We start from the raw sequence: 20,337 nt of genomic DNA on the forward strand, positions 1-20,337 counted from the left end.
CTGGAGTCTAGACACAGACGCCGCAATATATGCCTGAGGGGGATACCTGAGGCCGTTAAGGGGGACGCACTCTTACCATACACCCAAAAACTACTTACCTCTATTGGCTTGCGGGGCCAAGCAGACCCCACACTGAGTACTGCGGCTTTCAGGGTCAGGAAAGCTCTGTCGGCACCAGAGGCAGCCTCCCGAGACACCATAATAGTCACTAGAGACACAGCCGTACGAACGGCCATCATGACACGCTCCAAAGAGATGGGAAGCGCGGAATTTGAGGGTGCTACTATCCGGTTCTTCAGTGATATCCCCTTTGCTGCACTACTAGAAAAAAGAAAACTGGCCAAAAAGCTGAGAGACAATTCGGTGAGGTACCGCTGGGGAGCTGACGGAACCTTGATGGTGTCCCACCGCGGCCAAACCCTCACACTTACCTCAGATCAGGATCCAGAGAAGCTAAGCTGCTGCAAGACACAGGAGAACTCGCCGGCAGAGATGAGCACAAACAACTACAAAGGAGGAGAGAGGGGAGCAGCGGGAGAAGACAAACTGCGAAGTCACCTCAGGATCAACAGCCTGGGAGTCCGCAGACTATGAACAGCGGTAGGCCAGGAGAGCAGCATATGCCCGAGCCACCAACATAGACCCAATCCCTAGCACTGCCCTGACTTCTAAACCCCTGTCACCACCCCAATCCCCAACCCACACACACGTTCACCTAGCAGCGGCACTGTACCACAGACTTGCCAATACCCTGGCACATGCTAGAGGGCAGCACCACCTGGACGAAGAGTCCCTGGAGTATACACAGAGTGCCTACCCGGAAACGCCCCATACCCAATTTATTGTTATGACATGCAATCTCTCTGAACACTAATACTCTGATGTGAATGTTTGCCTAAATGCATAAAATTCAAGAAAATACAAATTAAAAAAATAAATTAATTTAATAAATTAAAACACATAATAACCTTCATAATTATTCCGATAACAGTATATGGGACACATCTAGGACTTTACCATTACTTTCATGGTGTAGTATGAAAGAAGCGCTAATAACAGCACGTTTTAATGATAATATTTATGAAATACCCATTACAGCTGTGGTGAAATTTCACTGAACTTTCGTCCCAGTCAAAAGATATACTGAGACAAAGTAGGGGCTAATTTGTATATTTATTACTCCTCCGACTGACTTAAGGAATAGTCTAAGAGTCAATCCCAACAGCAGTCACTAGTGACAGCTGCAGGGAATTGACTGTCTATTGAGGTTTATAGACCTCAATGTTGTAATCTCACTCATGCGCAAGAGTACAGCAGTAATGTTGTCGCCTGGCAGTCGAAGAGGAGTGATAAAGATGGCAGCACCCCCAAGGAACAGGTTCAGGTAAGTTATTTCACTTTTACCTGCTCACCTGGTCCCCAGCGGTGATACAAACATCAGGGCACTTTGCGAATGATGCTTTCACAGCATTTTTTGTTGTCTAATTCTATCATTTGGTTGTGGGTTTCAGCCCTTCAAGGTATTGGATTGTTTTATTGTGTAATTCTGTCATTTGGTTCTGGGTTTCAGCTCTATAAACAGACCAAAATCTGCAGTCTTGCAAAATCTGTACATCTTGTAAATCAGATTTTGCAGTCAGAATGCCTCTGTATCTTGTTGCTAATGCAGACTGGGCATTAGTAGTTAGTTTAGTCAATGTAACTGTAGAAGAAACACATAACCCTGTACTGGAATCTATCTGACATGGTGACATTCTGCTTCCACTAGGGCACCCCCTTGCGGTCACCATGTTGGCTCATCACATGTGAACATCCTCCTCTCTAATGGACTGACTCATGGAAGAAGCCCCTTCCGCCATGTTTGATGAGGGCAGAGCCCCGCCAAATGTTCTATCTGTTAACAAGGAGTCGGTTTAAAATATCCATGTCTCAGCATCTCATTATTCTCGTTGCAAAGCAAGATTCGCGTTTTTGATTTCTGTGCTTATAAAATATTTTTCTTTTTCCTGTTATACTATGCCCGTTGCGTATTTGCGTAATGAAGTGACGTCTGACGTACCGGGACGATGGCGTGCGTGCATAGGTCGGACTGGACTCCTTCCGTAACAGGAAGTAAAGTGGGGCGTTAACAGGCGGGAGGCGTGACGTCACCGATGGAATGTAAAGCGAACGAATGCAGTGTGTAAGATGACGTCATATCCAATACTCTTGTTAATGAAATGAAATGTATCGGATTTTAGTCCACTTTTGCTCTGGTTGTGCTGGTGAACTCGCTCAGCGTATCTGCCAGTGTGTGCAGTGTGTATACGGGGTGCACATCGCTGGTCTGGGGACACTGACTGGGATTTCATAGACAGGATAGCAGTGTTGGCTCGGGGTGCTGGCAGTGGGTGCTGGGGTGGTGAGGGTGAGGAGGTGATTATTTGCTGAGTGTCTAGCAGTTGGTTACAATTTATTGCTCAGTAGTTAAGAAAGCAGTGTAAGCACCATAACCACAATGTGCCAATGTCAGCTGACCCATTCAGCGAATTTATATCCCTATTACAGAAGTGTACGTTCCGCATTAGCCATTCCTGTGGCCTGGGGCTGGGCTGCTGGTACCTCTGCAACTCCTCATCTTGGTCAAACTGTTTAAAAACTGTTTGACAAAGAACAAGGGCAACAGCCCTTAGCTTAGACCAGGGGTCCTCAAACTCCAGCCCCCCAGATGTTGCTGAACTACAACTCCCATGATTCTTTGAATTACATAGCCAGAGAATCATGGGAGTTGTAGTTAAGCAACATCTGGGGGGCCGGAGTTTAAGGACCCCCTGGCTTAGACTGTTCCTTAATAGTGCGGACATCATAACGTCAACATGGTGCTGTTGTACTTTAAGGGGTAATAAACCAAAAGTTGTTTAGATGGTGCCTGTCGGCACTGCCCCCTGGTTTCTGGTGATGCCTAAGGCTTTAAAGTTGAAGTCTTGAAGAAGCTGAAGACTGGACACAGCCATTCACTAGTTTCTCATTCAAAAAACTGTAAGAATGGTCAGCTGACGCTCTCATCATTTGTGCCCATTCTCCCCACAGTATTTGCTCTATAACCCCTTTTCAGTAGTAATTCTTCATCAAAATCTAATTTCTGGGTCTTTTTCATCCCAGCCCCTCCATTGTCTCTCCCCATGTCTTCTCTTTATGCTGGAGGTGTAGCACATTTGTAAACAGTAGTGGCTTCGGTGCCATCACGGACGTAGTGCAGTATTTTATGTAGTGGTTATACTATGTTTTGAAGATGAAATGCAGGTTTACAATGTCAGTGGTATGCTAGCAACCTTTAATTTGAAATTTTGTAACGCAAGACAGATAATATTGAGTACATTCATCTATGTGAAAAAAAAATACTGATTGCTATTTTTTTTTTTTTTTTTTAGGTTAAAATAAGTGTAGTAACAAATACGGCTCAATGGATGAGAGGAAAATCAAAAGGAGGAGCCCAAAGTCCTCTACCAGTCACCCACCTCCACTACTGAATACAAAGAAAAACGCTGTGCCGGTCAGTAAAAGCACAGGCTTCTCAAATGCTGTGCCACAGCCAGTGGGACAAAAACCAAAGCTGAAACGGTGAGCAAAGATATAATTGGCAAAGCAAGTCCTGTTTTCTGATCCCAACACTCACTAACATGGAGTTGTTTGTGTGATTTGCAAAATATGGTTTTTATATCACCATTACAAATTGGACAACAAAAGCATTTCTTCTGTCTTTTTTTTTTTTTGTTTACATGAAGTGTTATTAAGGAGAAATCAAAGTCTCAGGGAGAAGCCAAGGGTGCTTCATCAGCTCCTATCCAGCATTCCTTCCTTACGGATGTGTCTGATGTTCAGGAGATGGAGAAGGGTCTCCTGAGTCTGTTGAATGACTTCCACTCAGGGAAACTTCAAGCTTTTGGTAATTTTATTGGTTGTTTACATGTTTTATTCACAATATACTTCTTCAAATGTTGATCTGTTCTATGGACTCTGCGTTATTTCTGCAGTAATTGATACTTAAAAGCGATTAGGTAGTTAAGTGATTAAACCCATCACATTTTATCACATTTTGGTTTTGCTGTTAATCCAAAAGAAGGCAAGAAATCCAGTTTGAAGCGCTTCCAATTTTGTTACAAACTAGGAAAAAAATCCTTCTTAAACCCAGAACGGCAGACAGACATCTCTTTGGACCAAGAAGCTATTACCCTGCTAATTAAATTTTTTTATCCCTGACAATTCTGTTTTTGCAAGTATTTATTCCATTGCTGTTTAAACATCTGTATAGACCGATAAAACCATCTCTTTCCACATCCTAATTGTTCTTACTGTTAAAAACCCTTTCCTTAAACTAAATGTCCTTTCTTCCTTTGTTAATAAGAGACCTTGTGTCCTATGGATAGTCCTGTTTATAAATTGATTTCCAGACAATGGTTTGTATTGGCCCTGAATATATTTGTATATAATATTTATCAAACTAAAGAAATTTAAAATGGTTAACCTTTCTTCACAACTAAAATTCAGAATTCCTTGTATTTTGTAGCCTGCCTCTTCACTTTTTCTGCCATAATATCCTTCTTTAGAACATGTGCCCAAAATTGCACAGGATATTCAAGGTGTGGTTTTACCAGTGATTTATAAATAGGCAGAATTATATTTTAACCCCTTAAGGACCAAACTTCTGGAATAAAAGGGAATCATGACATGTCAGACATGTCATGTGTCCTTAACCCCTTAAGGACACATGACGTGTGTGACACGTCATGATTCCCTTTTATTCCAGAAGTTTGGTCCTTAAGGGGTTAAGGGGTTAAACACGAGAATTAATACCCCTATTTATACATGACAATACCTTGTTAAATGAGCTAATTCATTTAGTCACGATTATGTAATTCCTTTGTGTAAGCTGAGAGTTGCTTTCAGGACTTTTTTTTTTTTTCTTTCAGGCAATGAATGTTCCATTGAACAGATGGAACATGTCCGAGGGATGCAGGAGAAGCTTGCCCGTCTGCATCTTGAACTCTATGGTGAGCTAGAGGAACTTCCAGAAGATAAAAGGAAAATTGCAAGTGACTCCAATCTTGACCGACTACTTTCTGATGTAGGTTTCTAAAATGTCTGTTCTATTATGCCAAGTTGATTTAGTTGGAGAAAACATTTGAGGAAACCGTTTGGCAATGGAAGAAAATAATCCAACTGAATATCCTGCTGTTAAATGTCTCATGACTGCATGTTAAGAGTTGTTATTTTAAAGAAACATCACTTAATTTATCTTTTAACTTTTTTGTAATCAATCTGCCAAAGAAAACATGCATGTATTTTTTTATTGTATGTTTTCATTGGGGTTACATGAAAAATCAGCTTTCAAAAGCTGCAAACTTGCTGTCTGTAGCTCTTGCAAGCCCTCCAATTTCTCCCCAGCATAGACTTTCAGTCTTATTGAGAAGCCTGGAGCTACATGGCTTTACAATGCTTCTCAGGGAGCTTCAGTACAGAGCAGGCACAGTCTAGATGGCTGGGGAGACATTTCTGCAAAGATTTCCTATTGAAACTGACACTTTTGTAAATTGTTAAAAAAAAATATATATAAAAAAATAAAAATGACTGATTCCAGACACATAACGTGCTTCAGCATGCTGGAGTTATTTATGCTTCAGAAGTGTTCCTTTTAACATTTTTCAAGTGCCTTTTTGTAGCTGTAAACATGTAGTTGTCTGTAATAGTGATAGATAAATGGTACATTTTACTTTTTAGTTGCTTATTTGTTTTCTTTTGTTTTGCAGCTGGAAGAGCTGAATTCTTCTATGTATCCTTTTTAATTTTATTAAATGAAACATAATTTTACATACAGTTGTTTTTGTTGCAATTTAAATAGAAACATTTTAAATATGGCAATAGTAAAGACTATCATTTTAAATATCACATAGGCATAGTGCTGCTCTAGAGACATTTGGGACACCTGATACATGCTGAGGTTCTGAGTTCTTACTGGATGCCTCAGGGATGGGGGAAACTGCGGTTTTTAGTCATAGGACGGCACTAAGATATACACATGCCAGTCTACTGAAAATAAGTGACAGTCATATTCTACTGCATGGAGGAGGAAATCTTAACTAAAATGGTAATATTTATAAATAACAGCATAATCATGACCTGGCTGGGGCATGTATTTCTCCGTTCTCCCCTGAGATTTTGGAACCAGCAGTGTACATTGCCAAACCATGCATTTTTCCATATTGGTTATGCAAAATAACGCATGGATGTTGTCATCATCTGTGTGTGTGTGCGCGCAGAGGGGCACACAGAGGGGCTTGTGGACCTTTTTTGGAACTAGAAACAGGGTAATTCCTAACTCTGTAGTGTTTCTTTGAGTATTTGCTGTAAACGCAAAGCTATAACATACATGTCCCAGTGACGCCCAGATTAGTGGGAATTAAAGTTGCAGGTGGCATCTATTTTAGCGGTTTTCATTGATTTTAGCTCAGGTACCAGCAGAGTTAAAGTGACAGCAGCTATCACATAAGAATGCAGCTCTTACTGATTTAAAAAAATTGTGACATGTATGTCTCTATTCTGCCTGAAATGAAGGAATCCGAACTACACTATGGTGATCCGTAAATTTTTCTGCATTAATTATCGGGAATAATTACACGGACAACATTCTTTACCTGAATCCAGTGCTGATGTCCCTCTGGACTGGGTCAGGCTCCACCCATGCCCCATCCTGCTGACATCAGCCAGCAGGGAGACCTAATGCGCAAGCATGGCAATGACCATGCTTGCATTAGGATTTCCCCCATAGGAAGGCATTAATCAATGCTTTCCTATCGGGAAAATCTGACGTTGGAGATCCTCATGGAGAGTCCTTTTCAATTCCAGTAGCGCCTCCCCCCCCCCCCCCATTGACTGTCTGGTAGACAGCCACTTACGGCAGACTTACAGCTGCAATATAAACATTGCAGTGATGTAGATCCAATGTGATCTCACTTATATTCAGGGGAGCCCAAATTGTTATTTCAAGTGCACTTGGAGGAGCGTGAATTCAGAAACCAGACACGTGCTGGTTATCAAAATAAGCCTCTGTCGTTTATTTATCAGTATGTGTTTTTATACATTAAAAAGTAAGTGCTTACGTGCAAATACTCATAGAACAGTAGTTGGAAGGGAGTGAAAGGAGTACAGATAAGACATGGGGATGAACGTCATGTACATATAACAGATAAGTTCCGAGAAAGAACAGACTGATTTAGGAGAGACTGCTCAGGTGGAGGCTATCTGCTCCCTGAACTAGACATATACGGTCTTGTGTCGTTTTAAACATTAAGCATTTCCTGAGTCCAAGTTAGCCAATTTTTAACAAAGACTATCTAATAAGACACCTATAAGCTTGAACCTTGGAATCAAAGTAAATTCTTACACAGCAGTACTCTGGAACTGCAATGTTTAACATTGCTTCACTAAGTGCAATATGGACACAGCACCCAGACCACTTTGATTAGCGGAAGTGATTTGGTTGCCTACAGTGTCCCTTTTAAAGGAACATTCTCCCATCCCCCAATACAAATTAATCTTAGTGAAGTTATCAAGCAGGGAAGACTGGAGTTGGTTCCAAGTGTGTGACAGCTGTGTCTTCCTTTCAGCTGCAATCTACTCCAGGAAGGTTTGCCTGATGGCCGATGATGCATATGAATTAAAGTTTGTTGTGTATATAATTGCATGGGGGGATAGGTGTTTTATACACTTGTAGTACTATATACCAACATGGTTGTATGTTATTGTCCTCCTGACATGTGAGTGTGTTATCCCTGAACCCTGGATTGTTTGTGTGCCATGTCCCTTCAGTATTTGCTGAAATTGTGTGCCTGTACATTTGTTTTTCAACAGAAGATAGATGGCACAGATTTGAAAATTGCTTTTAATAGGCCCACCAATACCAGCTACGGATGTTTCAGTGTTTCAGTGTTTCAGTGGATCATGGAAAAGCAATTGGGGACCTTTTCCGTTAGTTTGAACTAAGTCACATAATGTCCAATGGTAGACCTGGCCACTGCACAAACTCTTTAAATTTTTTCCCCCTTTTACACTAGGTTCATTGGAATTATTCTATTATTGAAATTGTAAATGTGCTATACATTATAATTGAACAACTTGTTTGTAAATAAGCAAGCTACATGTTAAAACTTAACTCTATCAAACAGACAAAAGTTGCACCTCGCTGATGCCCAAGATATTCCAAAAACAACAACTAACTGAAAAAATTTCACACCACAGTCCTTCATTGTTAAATGCTTTTTACTTTTGTGTATGTGTAAACAGTGTTAACATGACTTTCTCATTCTAACTGCCTGGTGATGAGATATATTTAAAACTGTTCATACATCATACTTGTGAATCATGTGTTTTTGTCTTTCCATGACCAGGCTGAGAACCACAGGTTTTGGTATTTTGGATCACAAGGTAGATGAAAACTTCTCAATATTCTGTGTGAGAATGTAAAATGACCTCTTAATAGTTTAAAATTTCTAACAATACTTGCACCCTCCTGTATGTTTTGATTTTTACATAGAAGTACTTGATGGATTTAGACATTTCTCTGCTCTTATCTGGCTGTTTTTTCTAGTATCTGTATCATATACCTTATTTCTTTCTTTGCTCCAGGTAGGATACTGCAACTATGCCTTGCATGTCCAAATATGTCATTCTTTAGAGAAAAAGTGATGTGTGAGGGGAAAAAAAAATATTTTATTTTTTCACACATTAGACTAGCCATTGCTTAAATTGTGGTGGTGGATTTTTTATGTTATAGTTCTTGCTTTTTTCATATTTTTTTTTTTACTATAACACCAAAACTGCCTTCTATGGCACCGCCAAGGTATTTTGTACAGTGTAACTGTTTTATTCCATGCTTCTCCAAATAAGTTCGTTTTGAAGTCAGATGGCCTCAACTACCCCACCTCATTGACCTCTGGTAAAATGTGACGTAACAGAACTTGGAAATAGTACTTTTACAGTGGGGGATATTTTAAATATTATACAAAACTTCCCCTTGTTCAGATAACATATCTGAAGTAATTAAGTATAGACTTCTACATGATACTTGACAGAACCATATATATATATGAACATTGTTTACTGGGATGAATGCACTTTAAAAATGAACTAAAATAAATCTGATCTTTCATATACAAGGACACTTTAAACTCACTGTTGTTCTTACTGTTATGTTTTACTCCAGAGTGTAATCTCAAGATTACAAAATTGGCAGAGTGGTCCATTCAGCCTACATATTATCACTGTTTGTTTACATGCAGACAATCAAATTGCTACTGAATCTAATATGTATTGTAATTTGTTTTATGTATATGGGTAGAATTTTACAATTTGCTATGTGTCTATTGTAAATATGTTCTACATGTAAGTAGGGTAGTATGCTTTTATGGTGTCATTACTTGAGCGTAGTGACTGTGAAAGTTTTCAAATAAGAACAATGTTATGATAAATGTAATTATATGTGTACCAGCAAACTAACTAAAGTTAAATATTGTTTAACTATGTTCATGTTATGGCCAAATAAACACAAAACTTGTCTTTATTTCTTGACATTTTATGTTTTACAGGAACAATGACAAAATTAATTCATGCTTATTAAAACATTTGTTATGACTGAAGCCTTTGATATTTTTTAGCCTAGGAAATATATCCATTATAATACAGGCAAAGCAATTGTGGTTCTTGCAAATGTGGTGGGTGTTGGGCTAAGCATAGCTTGCCATACACTGATCAGCCACAACATTGAAACCACTGACAGGTGAATTGAATGACATCAATTCTATCATTACAGTCGCACTTGTCAAGGGGTGGGATACAGTAGACAGCAAGTGAACCGTCTGTTCTTGAATTGCATGTGTTGGAAGCAGGATAAACGAGCAAGTGAAAAGATCTGAGTGATTTGACAAGGGCCAAATAATGACTAGGTCAGAGCATCTCCAAAATGGCAAGTCGTGTGTGGTGATCCAAGTGGTGCAAGGAAGGGCAACTGGTTAACCACGTTAAGAACATAGGCTTACAAGGCTTATTGATGCACGTGGGAAGCAAAGTATAACTCATCTGGTCTTTTCAAACACAGAGCTACTGTAGCTCAATTTGCAGAAAAACTTAAAGGCCCACTATAGGCACCCAGACCACTACAGCTCAATGAAAAAAAAAAAGCATAGCAGTTTGCATTAGGGTTAATCCAGCCTCTAGTGGCTCTCACTGCCAGCTACTAGACGCGCTTCTCCCTGTGATTTTCACAGTGAAAAGACGCTTGCGTCAATAGGAAAGCATTGAGAAATTGGGCGCGCGGCTCTGGCCGTGCATGCGCATTCGGCGGAAGAGGGAGGAGAGTCCCCAGTGCCGAGGGAGCCCGGTGCTGGAGAAAGGTAAGTGTTTAACCCTTTCCTCCCCCTAGAGCCTGGCGGGAGGGGGCCATGAGGGTGGTGGGGGGGACCTATGAACACTATAGTGCCAAGAAAACGAGTTTGGTTTCCTGGCACTATAGTGGTCCTTTAATGCTGGATATCACAGATAGGTGTCATTTTTAAAAATGTATTACTGGCCAATACAACAGATAGAGGACCCTGCCCGTGAGCTTACAATCTAAAGGTTAAACTGGGGAGATGAGGTAGCAGAGGGATTCGTATGTGATAGCAGATAGAGTTAATAGGATAACTGCAGCAGCTGATAGCATGTTAAGGGAATGAGGAGGTGATTGGCTATGGTTCCAAACAGCTGAAAGAGCATGCTATATAGTTAGAAGGAGGCTGGGTGGATAGAGCTGAGTAAAATGAAAAGGCCTTCATGGAGGGATGTATGACGACTTGGGGCTAAGGAAGAGAGATAAAACAGTTACTTAATAGGCATTTACGGCTGGGAGTGGAAAGAAGGGGGAATGGATCAGGCTAGCCATTTTCTATAAACAAGTAAGTATTTGGCAACCAAATTATTAACAGCCAGATTATTAATAACTACATGTAACATCAAGTACAAAATATTACAGTAGTAAACTATATGTAGGAATGGTAGTATCATTATAGTAAAGTAATAATCTAGTAACAAAATGAAAGAAATCTGGTTGAGTATCTTCTCCATCTCAGTCCGTACCTTACAGCTGCAGTGATCAAAACTAAAAGGGCTTCATGCAGGGATGTATGATAACTTGGGGCCTACAGCTGCAGTGATCTAACACGTGGACCGTCATAACACACGGACCATCTAAGTTTGCTGCGTATAGGACCTTGTAGCCATAGACCCATCTGAATGCACATGATGACCCCTGTCAACCATCTGAAAGCACTTTCAGATAGTCAGAACTGGACCATGGAGCAATGGAAGAAGGTTCCTGGCCTGATCAAATTTTCATTTAGATCAGGTGGATGGCCACATGCGTGTGCATTGTTTACCTGGGGAAGTGATGGCAGCAGGATGCACTATGGGAAGAAGGCAGGCTGGCGAAGACAGTGTTATGTTCTAGGCAATGTTCTCCTTGGAAACCTTGGGTCCTGGTAATAATGTGGATGTTATGACACGTACCACCTACTTAGAGATTGTTGCAGGCCATGTACACCCCTTCATGGAAATGGTGTTCCCTGAAGGCGAAGGCCTCTTTCAGCAGGATAGTGCACACTGCAAAATTGTTCAGGAATGGTTTGAGGAACATGACAAAGAGTTCAAGGTGTTGCCTAGGCCTCTAAATTCCCCAGATCTCAAATTGACTGAGCATCTCTGGAATTTGCTGGAACAACAAATATCATCCATGGAGGCCTCACCTCACAACCTAAAGGATATGATGCTAATATCCACAGGGCAGGTTCAGAGGTCTTGTGGAGTCCATACCTTGACAAGTAACAGCTGTTTTGGCAGCATGATGGGGGCCTACATGATATTAGGTAGGATGTTTTATGTATATCCATGATCCTCACACTCCATCCAACACTGGAAGGGAGAAGACAAGTATCCCATCATATCCCAACTATAGGGTTAAATGGTCCCCTCCCTTGCGCCCCCCTCCCACGGTGCTGAAGGGGTTAAAACCCCTTCAGCCACTTACCTGAATCCAATGCCGATGTCCCTCAATGCTGGGTCAGGCTACGCCCACGCTCCTCCCCTGCCGTTGTCAACCGGTGGGGGATCATTATTCCTATTTGCTGTGTGATACAAAAGTGAATACACATACACAAAAACAAGTCCTGCGCTCAGACTCCCACTACTCTTGGGCGGCAGCAACGACCATAGTACACAGCCCCAAGACATACAGTAAAAAACAAATAGAAAAGTTACATGCGCTCTTCCCAAATCCTCATGCATATTTAAACAAATTTAGGTTATTTAGTTACTCCAATGGCTATGAGAGGGATGCCCATCTGCCACGTTAAGGCATATCTCTCAGGTGGGTCCTACACTGACTATTCACCTTGCTTCCGGCAAAGACATCTCTAATGAGACAGAGAGGGGTATTAAAAAACAAAACCAAAAAACCCTACATGCTTATTAACCCTTTATAGGCAACACATGGGGAGAACAGGAATTTGGGAAGACCGCAGGTAACTTTTTCCCTTTGGTTTTTACTGTATGTATTGGGGCTGATGTGTACTATGGTCGTTGCTGCTGCCCAAGAGTAGTAGGAGTTTGAGCACAGGGATTGTTTTTGTGTATTTGTATTCACTTTTGTATCACACAGTTATGTTACAATGCTGCCGCCCACCCCATGTGTTCCCTATTAAGGGTTAATAAGCATGTAGGGGTTTATAAAAAATACCCCTCTCTGTCTCATTAGAGATATCTTTGCCAGAAGCTTAAGGAAGCAAGGTGAATAGTGGGAGTTTGAGCACAGGACTTGATTTTGTGTATTTGATAGTGGTAATATGTTTGAATTTTATCCTAGTATTGGCCAGGAGCTTCCCAGCCCTTCCACCCTTCCTAAAGAAGTGTTGTTGTTGAAAGTCTAGCTTCGATTGAGCATGATTCACTATGAATGTGTTAAGGTCATTTTGAGCTTCTCCGTATAGCTGTATGTGGTCAACGGTGGGATCAGTCATGTATTGTCTGTGTGCCTGTTTGAGTACATTTTCTAAGGAGGTAAAGTCTTGTTTCCATGCCTTTTTAGCTGATGCGGCAAATGAGATTATTTGGCCCCTCAAGACCGCTTTGGACGTTTCTCATAGTAGTTTGGGGTCATCCGTGTGTTCCGAATTGTCATCGATAAAGTTGACTTTCCAACTGGCCTGGAGACGACCTTGGAAAGTCAGATTATTAGTAAGATATGCTGGGAAACGCCAGTGTGCAGTAAATGGGCAGGATGTTGGTTTATGTATTGTTAAAGTAATAGACGCATGATCCGAGACCACTATTGTTTCTATTGTAGCCTTGGTTATATGGGGCAGTTCTGCTGAGGTGACTAAAAACCTGTCAATCCAAGATAGAGAATTGTGTACTGGAGAATGGCATATGTAGTCCCTGCCGTGTAATATCCTCCATGGGTTGTGCAAATTACAAGAGGTGGTCAGGCATGTGAGGCTGTGATCACTGTCTGTGGTAGACAAGGAACCCATTGTGGATCTGTCCAGAAGAGGGTCAAGAACAGCATTAAAATCAACCCCAAGTATTTGGTCAATGTCGATTTGAGCAAGTAGGGTTAGTAGTTTGGTGAAAAAGGGTTTAGAATATGCATTTGGAGAGTATACATTAACAATACAGTAGCAAGTAGCACAGATGGTAAGACATAGGAAGATATAACGGACTTCGGGGTCTATGTCACAACTATGACTAACATATTGCAAATTAGAGTGCAACAGGATCACTGCCCTTCTCCTCTTCAAGTTATATTTTGCCGCAATACAGGCCTGGATCCAAGGGGCCTTGAGTTGAATGGTTTCAGAACATGACCAATAAGTTTCTTGCAATAGTGTGATTTGGGCTTGATGTTTAGTCAGGTAGGTGAGTATCTTCTTTCGTTTGATGGGTGTGTTTGCTCTCTTCACATTCCATGAGAGGGACTTGAGAGTAGAAGCAGAGTTGTGTTGAATTGATTGAGACATTTCTGTTCAGCCAACTCCTCAGCATGGTGCATGGTGGAAGACATGTTGAGGAGTGGGGTTCGGTCTGTCCCAGCTCGAGCAGACGGGTAAGTCTGGGCAGGTTACAATACCAACATGAATAGGGCCTGATGGAACCAAAAGATTAGAAAGGTGAGGTTACTGTGTCTCCTCGTGATCAGGCACGGGATGGGCAGGCAAGCTTGATGAGTCCTTATCCCATTCTGGCATAACATCTTGCAGGAATTTTGAGGCTTCAGCCACTGACGAGGTGGAGAAGGTACGATTGGCAGTTTGTAGGCGAAGAGTGGCTGGGTTTCTATGAAAAAACTGAACATATGGGAGAGAATGCCTTTCGTTTCTAGGTGACTTGAGCAGAGTAGTCCTTAAATATCAAGATTTTGTTGTATTGGTTATATGGGATTATTTGATGCTTTGTAGGCTGCTAGTATACATACTGTGTCATGATAATTGAGACATTTAGCAATAATTGGCCTGGGTCTTGAATCTTTGCCTGGTCTGTCCAGCCCAAGTCTGTGTGCCCTTTAAATGATGTGATAGGTGTCTGAGGTGGTTTTAATCTGTAGAGTATCTTGGATCCAAGATTGTAGAGTAGGAATTATGTCAGTAGATCTCAAGGTTTCTGGGAAACCAATAAATGTAAGATCGTTGCAGCGGCTTCTGTTTTCTAGACCATCCAACTTGTCTTGCAGGTATGTTAATGTCGTATGCTGCTGCTGAATTGTGGATTGAAGCTGATGAAGCTCATCTTCAGTTGTGCTTTGATTCATTTCTAAAAATGTGAGTTGGGATGAATGAGCTTGTAGGAAATGTAGAGCATTATCTATAGACTCTTTGAGGTCTTTAACCCCTTAAGGACACATGACATGTGTGACATGTCCTGATTCCCTTTTATTCCAAAAGGTTTGGTCCTTAAGGGGTTAAATAGTGTTTCAAAGATTGGTTTGAGTAGAATGGAGACTTCTCGTGCTGTCTCCGACGCTTGCCGTGATACAGAAGTTGCTTGGAAAAGCGCTTGAGATGGACCTCTTTTGAGTCCATTGGAGAGAGATGTGGAGTAGAAGGTAGTGTAGGTTCTTTGAGATGCGGCTTCTTCAACAGTCTTTGTGACTTCCCTTGAGAAGGCGTTTTGTCAATGAATTTGTCCATGATGATGGAGCAAAGTCAGAGATCACTTAGAAAAAGATTAGGCCATAGAAGAAGGTAAGCATGTGGCAAGTTGAGATATGGTGGATGGAGTAAGGTTGTGTGGCAGTAGGTGGAAAAGTGTGGAGGTTCGGTAAATGAAATTCGGAATATGTTTGGGTTGTCAAGTATGCGGGAACATGTGAGTGATAAGTGCGATGCTACTTGGAAAGGGTAAATGGAGCAAAGTTTAGAAATGGATACAAGTTGAGTGGTAGGAGGAGAAGAAGGGGTTAAAGAGGTGAGCAGTTAAGAAAACCGTCTGGATTTTGATTGAGGTGTCTGAGGTGGCTATCTGCTGTGTTGTCTGTTCATCAGCCAGGGTAAATTGGATTGTCATTTGAGACTCTGGGACCGGGAAACGAAGTAAGAACCAATTGTTTGTTTGTGGCGTTATATCTCTAGACGCCACACTGGAACCAAATTGGCAAAGTGATGCTTGGGTATGTAGTGGCTTTAGATAGGAAGGAGTGGAAGGTGTGTAAAGAGCACAGTACCTTTGAAACCTTATAGGCAATCCCTCATGTCACTTCACAACAGTTGTCAGAAATTCAGTATAAAGCCTCTACAGTTGTCTCTTAGTGTTATCAACAGCCCTCTGATGTGAGCAGTTTGGGATGTTTGAGTAGCTTGAGCAGCTAGAAGCTAGCGATTTTTATTGTGAGTTAAGAGAGATTCACTAACAAGGCTCTTCTTTGTCTGTGTAGGTGTTCCCAGCTTTATGCAGGTTAACCCTTTGAGGCCAGATAGGCAGCTGAACATTGGTTGAAAATGATGCCAGAGAGCAAACAGATCTACAGCATATAATTAGTAAAGCTTGTGTGATCAGAGGAGCAACAGTATTGATGATAGCCAATATATGTGGCAAGAAATAGTAATCAGACAACTAAACAAAAATGTGGAAAGAAAGTATTTACATTTGGGCCTCTCCGGTATAATATGGGAAGACTGTGAGGATGTCAGAGCTGTGTCCCCACTTTGTTTGTTAAAGCTGGGGCTTATCTTTGCTTTTTATAGCTCCTTAGAGTTTCACGGAACACCTTAACACTCCGGCTTTCTTCCCACAGCGTGGGCGGCCATGGGTTGCTCATGGACCACGATGCGCTCACTTGGAACACAAACAAGCCATGTCAGAAATCCCTATGGCCACACCGGGCTATGTGAGCAACCTATTCCTGGTTGCCAAAAAAGGCGGAAGTGTCCGCCCAGTGATCAATTTGAAACAACTCAACACTTTCAAGATGGAGGGGATAGACTGCCTAATAGATCTTCTCCAACCATCAGACTGGATGGTGAAGTTAGATCTACAAGACGCTTATCTCACAGTGCCGATTGCCCTGCAGCACCAAAACCTCCTGCAATTTGTATGGCAAGGAAGGAAATGGAGATTCACTTGCCTCCCATTCGGACTGTCCTCAGCCCCGTGGTGCTTCACCAAACTCATGAAGCCCGTGGTCGCCCTATTACGGAGTTGAGGAGTACATCTCATAATTTACTTGGACGACATCCTCATCATGGGTCATTCCACCCAACTCACCAAGACCCATCTGTACTAGACTCAGACTCTATTGTAAAAATGAGCCTTCCTCATCAATTTGGAAAAGTCCATCTTGGTTCCCACACAACACATGTGGATTCTACGCTTCAGACCCTGCACCTGCCAATGACAAAACAGAACATTATAAAGAATGAAATCAGACGCACTCTGGCGACTCCCCAGCTTACTCTCAAACAATTGGCGAGAGTGATAGGTCTCCTGGCGGCTCCATACAAGTCATCTTCCCGGGCCCCCTCCACTATCGAGCTTTACAACTCCTACAAACCTCCCATTAGAAAGATGGGGTCTGCTACACAGACATGATCACTCTGAACTCAGAAGCGAAAGACGAACTGAAATGGTGGCTCTTCCATATGGAAGCCTGGAATGGTTGCGCCATTTTCGGCACTGCACCAGATCTAATAATAGAATCCGACACAAGCTTGCACGGTTGGGGTGCTCGCTGTGGAAATGTATCTACAGGTGGCAGATGGTCCGACGTGGAATCATCCCTCCACATCAATTGCTTGGTACTCCTGGCCAGATCCTTTGCAATCCGCAGTTTTTCGCCAATTCAAGCCCAGTGCCTATCCTTCTGAAGATGGACAATATATCAGCTATCCGATATATCAACCACCTAGGGGGCACAAAATCGAAGGTCCTGGTGAACATGGCATGGGATTTTGGCAGTTCTGCCTGACACACGGCGTCTCGGTCACGGCGGAATATATCACGGGTCTCTGCAACACCGCTGCAGATTGGTAGTCACGACACCTCAGGGACCCCAGCGACTGGCATCTGGACCCCAGGGTCTTCCAAGACATCCAGTCTTTATGGGGCCCTATGGACATAGACCTTTTCGCTTCCCGCTTGAATACACAACTTCCCAGATTTTTCAGTTGGAGACCGGACCCATCAGCACTGGCAACAGATGCTTTCACCCAAGACTGATCGTCCGCAAGGAACTATGCCTTTTCACCATTTGCGTTGATCCCCCATTGCCTACTACAATTATGATGCCAGACGGGAACTCTGGTGATTGTGGCACCATTATGGCTTTCCCAACCATGGTTTCCTCCCCTCCTAGAGATGGCGATAGACATACTCCGCATCCTCCCACACCTCGAGTACCTGCTTCAGGACCCGGACGGGTCACCTCACCCCCTGGTCCAGCAAGGCCTACTACATCTCACAGTGTGGCTGGTTTCAGGGGCCTTGGTCAATCGAGGGATTTTCAGAATCAACTCTCCACCTTCTCGAGGGCGCATGGGCACCCGGCATGAGACAGGCCTATAAGTCTACTTGGAACAGATGGCATGATTGGTGTCTGGAATGAGATTTGGATCCCATATCGGCTCCTCTGACTTCGATTCTCCACTTCCTAACCTCATTATTTGATGATGGCAAAGCCTACCATACAATAAACCTCTACCGATCTGCCATTTCGGCTGCACACCAAGGTGTAGATGGAGCTCTGATCCGACGCCACCCGCTGGTATGTAGACTCCTACGCGGCATCAGATTTGCACGTCCCCCACTACCACGCTATTCGGTACTATGGGACGTCTCCATCATCCTCAATTTTCTCGAATCATGGCCAAACAATACCTCTCTATCCCTGAAACAGCTGTCAGCAAAGCTAGTCATGCTCCTCTGCCTCATATCCTGCAAGAGGGTTTCCAATTTTTTTGTCTTTTCCTTAAAGGCTTCTTGTGGTAATTTTCTCTGTTATATTCACACCAGGGTTATTCTGATTATATTTTCCAGATGTCTAGTCCTGCCTCACCTCAACTGGAAAAAGCAGACAAACCCACTCTTGCTCCTAAATTGAAAGCATAATGTAAATCCACACCCAGATGGATATAAAATGAAAACATGTAATCAATGTTCTGCAGAATTACTTGAAATATCCAAGCAACAAGAAATGCAGTTGTTCTTGAGCTGATTTCAAGAGTCTAACACGAACATGTGAGTCGTTTAACCCCTTAAGGACCAAACTTCTGGAATAAAAGGGAATCATGACATGTCACACATGTCATGTGTCCTTAAGGGGTTAAGGAATCAGCACAAGGATCAAGGAAAATGTATCTGTCCAGATACATCCCAAACTGCTGTAGTTGGAACACAGAAAATGGAAAAAACTGTAAAATATTCTATATTTTAGAAATGTCTCTTACATGCATTTCACAGTGAGATTTGGTTGATCTTGATGACATGAACAGATGACAATAAGTGTTGTAAGCTCTTCTCTATTTCTGAGTGTCCGTGGAACATTGGATGACCTAATAGGGCTATTAGAATAGCCAACAAGCATATTGTATCAATAGCGTTGACTTGTCATGCTAACACAGCCATTTTGGTGGTATATATGTAGAATGTATTATCTATGTAAGAGGGAGTCTAGGAGAACGAGACACAGACACTGAGACACAGGACATCAAGGCAGAGTGTCTCCACACTCTGTGTGTCCAGCATGTATCACCAGCTGTTGACCTATTTAACATCAATTACATTGTAAGTACTGACTTAGTAGTTATGAAACAAGAAGAATAAATCTCTTTTCAATGTAAAGCATCCATGGCTGGTGCCACAGTAGTGAGAGCCAAAAATGTATCTCTACAATTATTAGACTGTATATTGGAAGGGTTGCTCCTAAATTTAAAGGGATAGCATTTACTTCATTCACTATTGTGATCAACCCAAAAATAGACAATATAGATTTTTTGGTTCTCATTCAATATATATTCATCTGAGAAACCTGCTCAAAAAGGAGAAAGATTGCATAGCAGATTAAAAGGGGAGGGAGTACAGAAATCAAATTATAAAGGATAATTGCTTCATAAAAAATGACAAACTTCAAATTCCCCATTCATACCCCTAGGGAACAGCGATTTTAATTTGAACACCCACCTAATCTCTTGTTTTGCCAATTTATTATCCAGGTTTTCACCCCTCCAGTCTCTACTCACTCTTTCTATCCCGATGAATTTTAATTTAGTGACATCGCCCTGATGCTTCTGAATGAAATGGGAAGAGAGGGGATGTTCTTTAAAGCCTTTCTTTATATTACGTATATGCTCCTCAATGCGGATATGCACTTGTCTGGTGGTCTTTCCGACATAGTGCATATTGCATGGGCATGTAAGAACATATATACAATAGGTAGTGTGGCAAGTGATCAACTGTTTGACACAATATGCTTGTTCCGTATTCCCACCCATCAATTCCTTTTTCACGCACTTCGGGGCTGCCGTGGTCCTGCAAGCCAAGCAGTATCCACACTGAAAAAAGCCCACATCCTGATTAAGGAAGTTCCTACTTGAGCTTTCCTGCTTCAGGCTACTTTTTACCAGATGACTTTTAATGCTCGGTACCCCTCTGTAGACAATCTTGGGGTTCTTTGAAACTATTTTTTCTAACAGGGGGTCTTCCTTTAAGATGAACCAATATTTATTGATTATATTTTTCATTTCCCTGTTTTTCCCTGAGTAGTTGAAAATCAGAGAAACTTCATTATTT

At 41.9% G+C, this 20,337-nt stretch overlaps 1 protein-coding gene across 1 annotated transcript; it reads left to right on the forward strand.

Moving 5' to 3' along the window:
- Positions 1 to 2,054: 2,054 nt before the first annotated feature.
- CCDC28A (coiled-coil domain containing 28A) lies at positions 2,055 to 9,595 on the forward strand. The gene is made up of 6 exons (XM_063443287.1): positions 2,055 to 2,182; positions 3,411 to 3,600; positions 3,765 to 3,925; positions 4,950 to 5,104; positions 5,787 to 5,809; positions 8,202 to 9,595. The coding sequence occupies exons 2-6, from the start codon at positions 3,443 to 3,445 to the stop codon at positions 8,254 to 8,256; spliced, it is 552 nt and encodes a 183-aa protein (XP_063299357.1). The 5' UTR covers positions 2,055 to 2,182; positions 3,411 to 3,442; the 3' UTR covers positions 8,257 to 9,595.
- The last annotated feature ends 10,742 nt before the right edge of the window (positions 9,596 to 20,337 follow it).

The sequence above is a fragment of the Pelobates fuscus genome, chromosome 2, assembly GCF_036172605.1.
Source record: "Pelobates fuscus isolate aPelFus1 chromosome 2, aPelFus1.pri, whole genome shotgun sequence".
Taxonomy (NCBI): domain Eukaryota; kingdom Metazoa; phylum Chordata; class Amphibia; order Anura; family Pelobatidae; genus Pelobates; species Pelobates fuscus.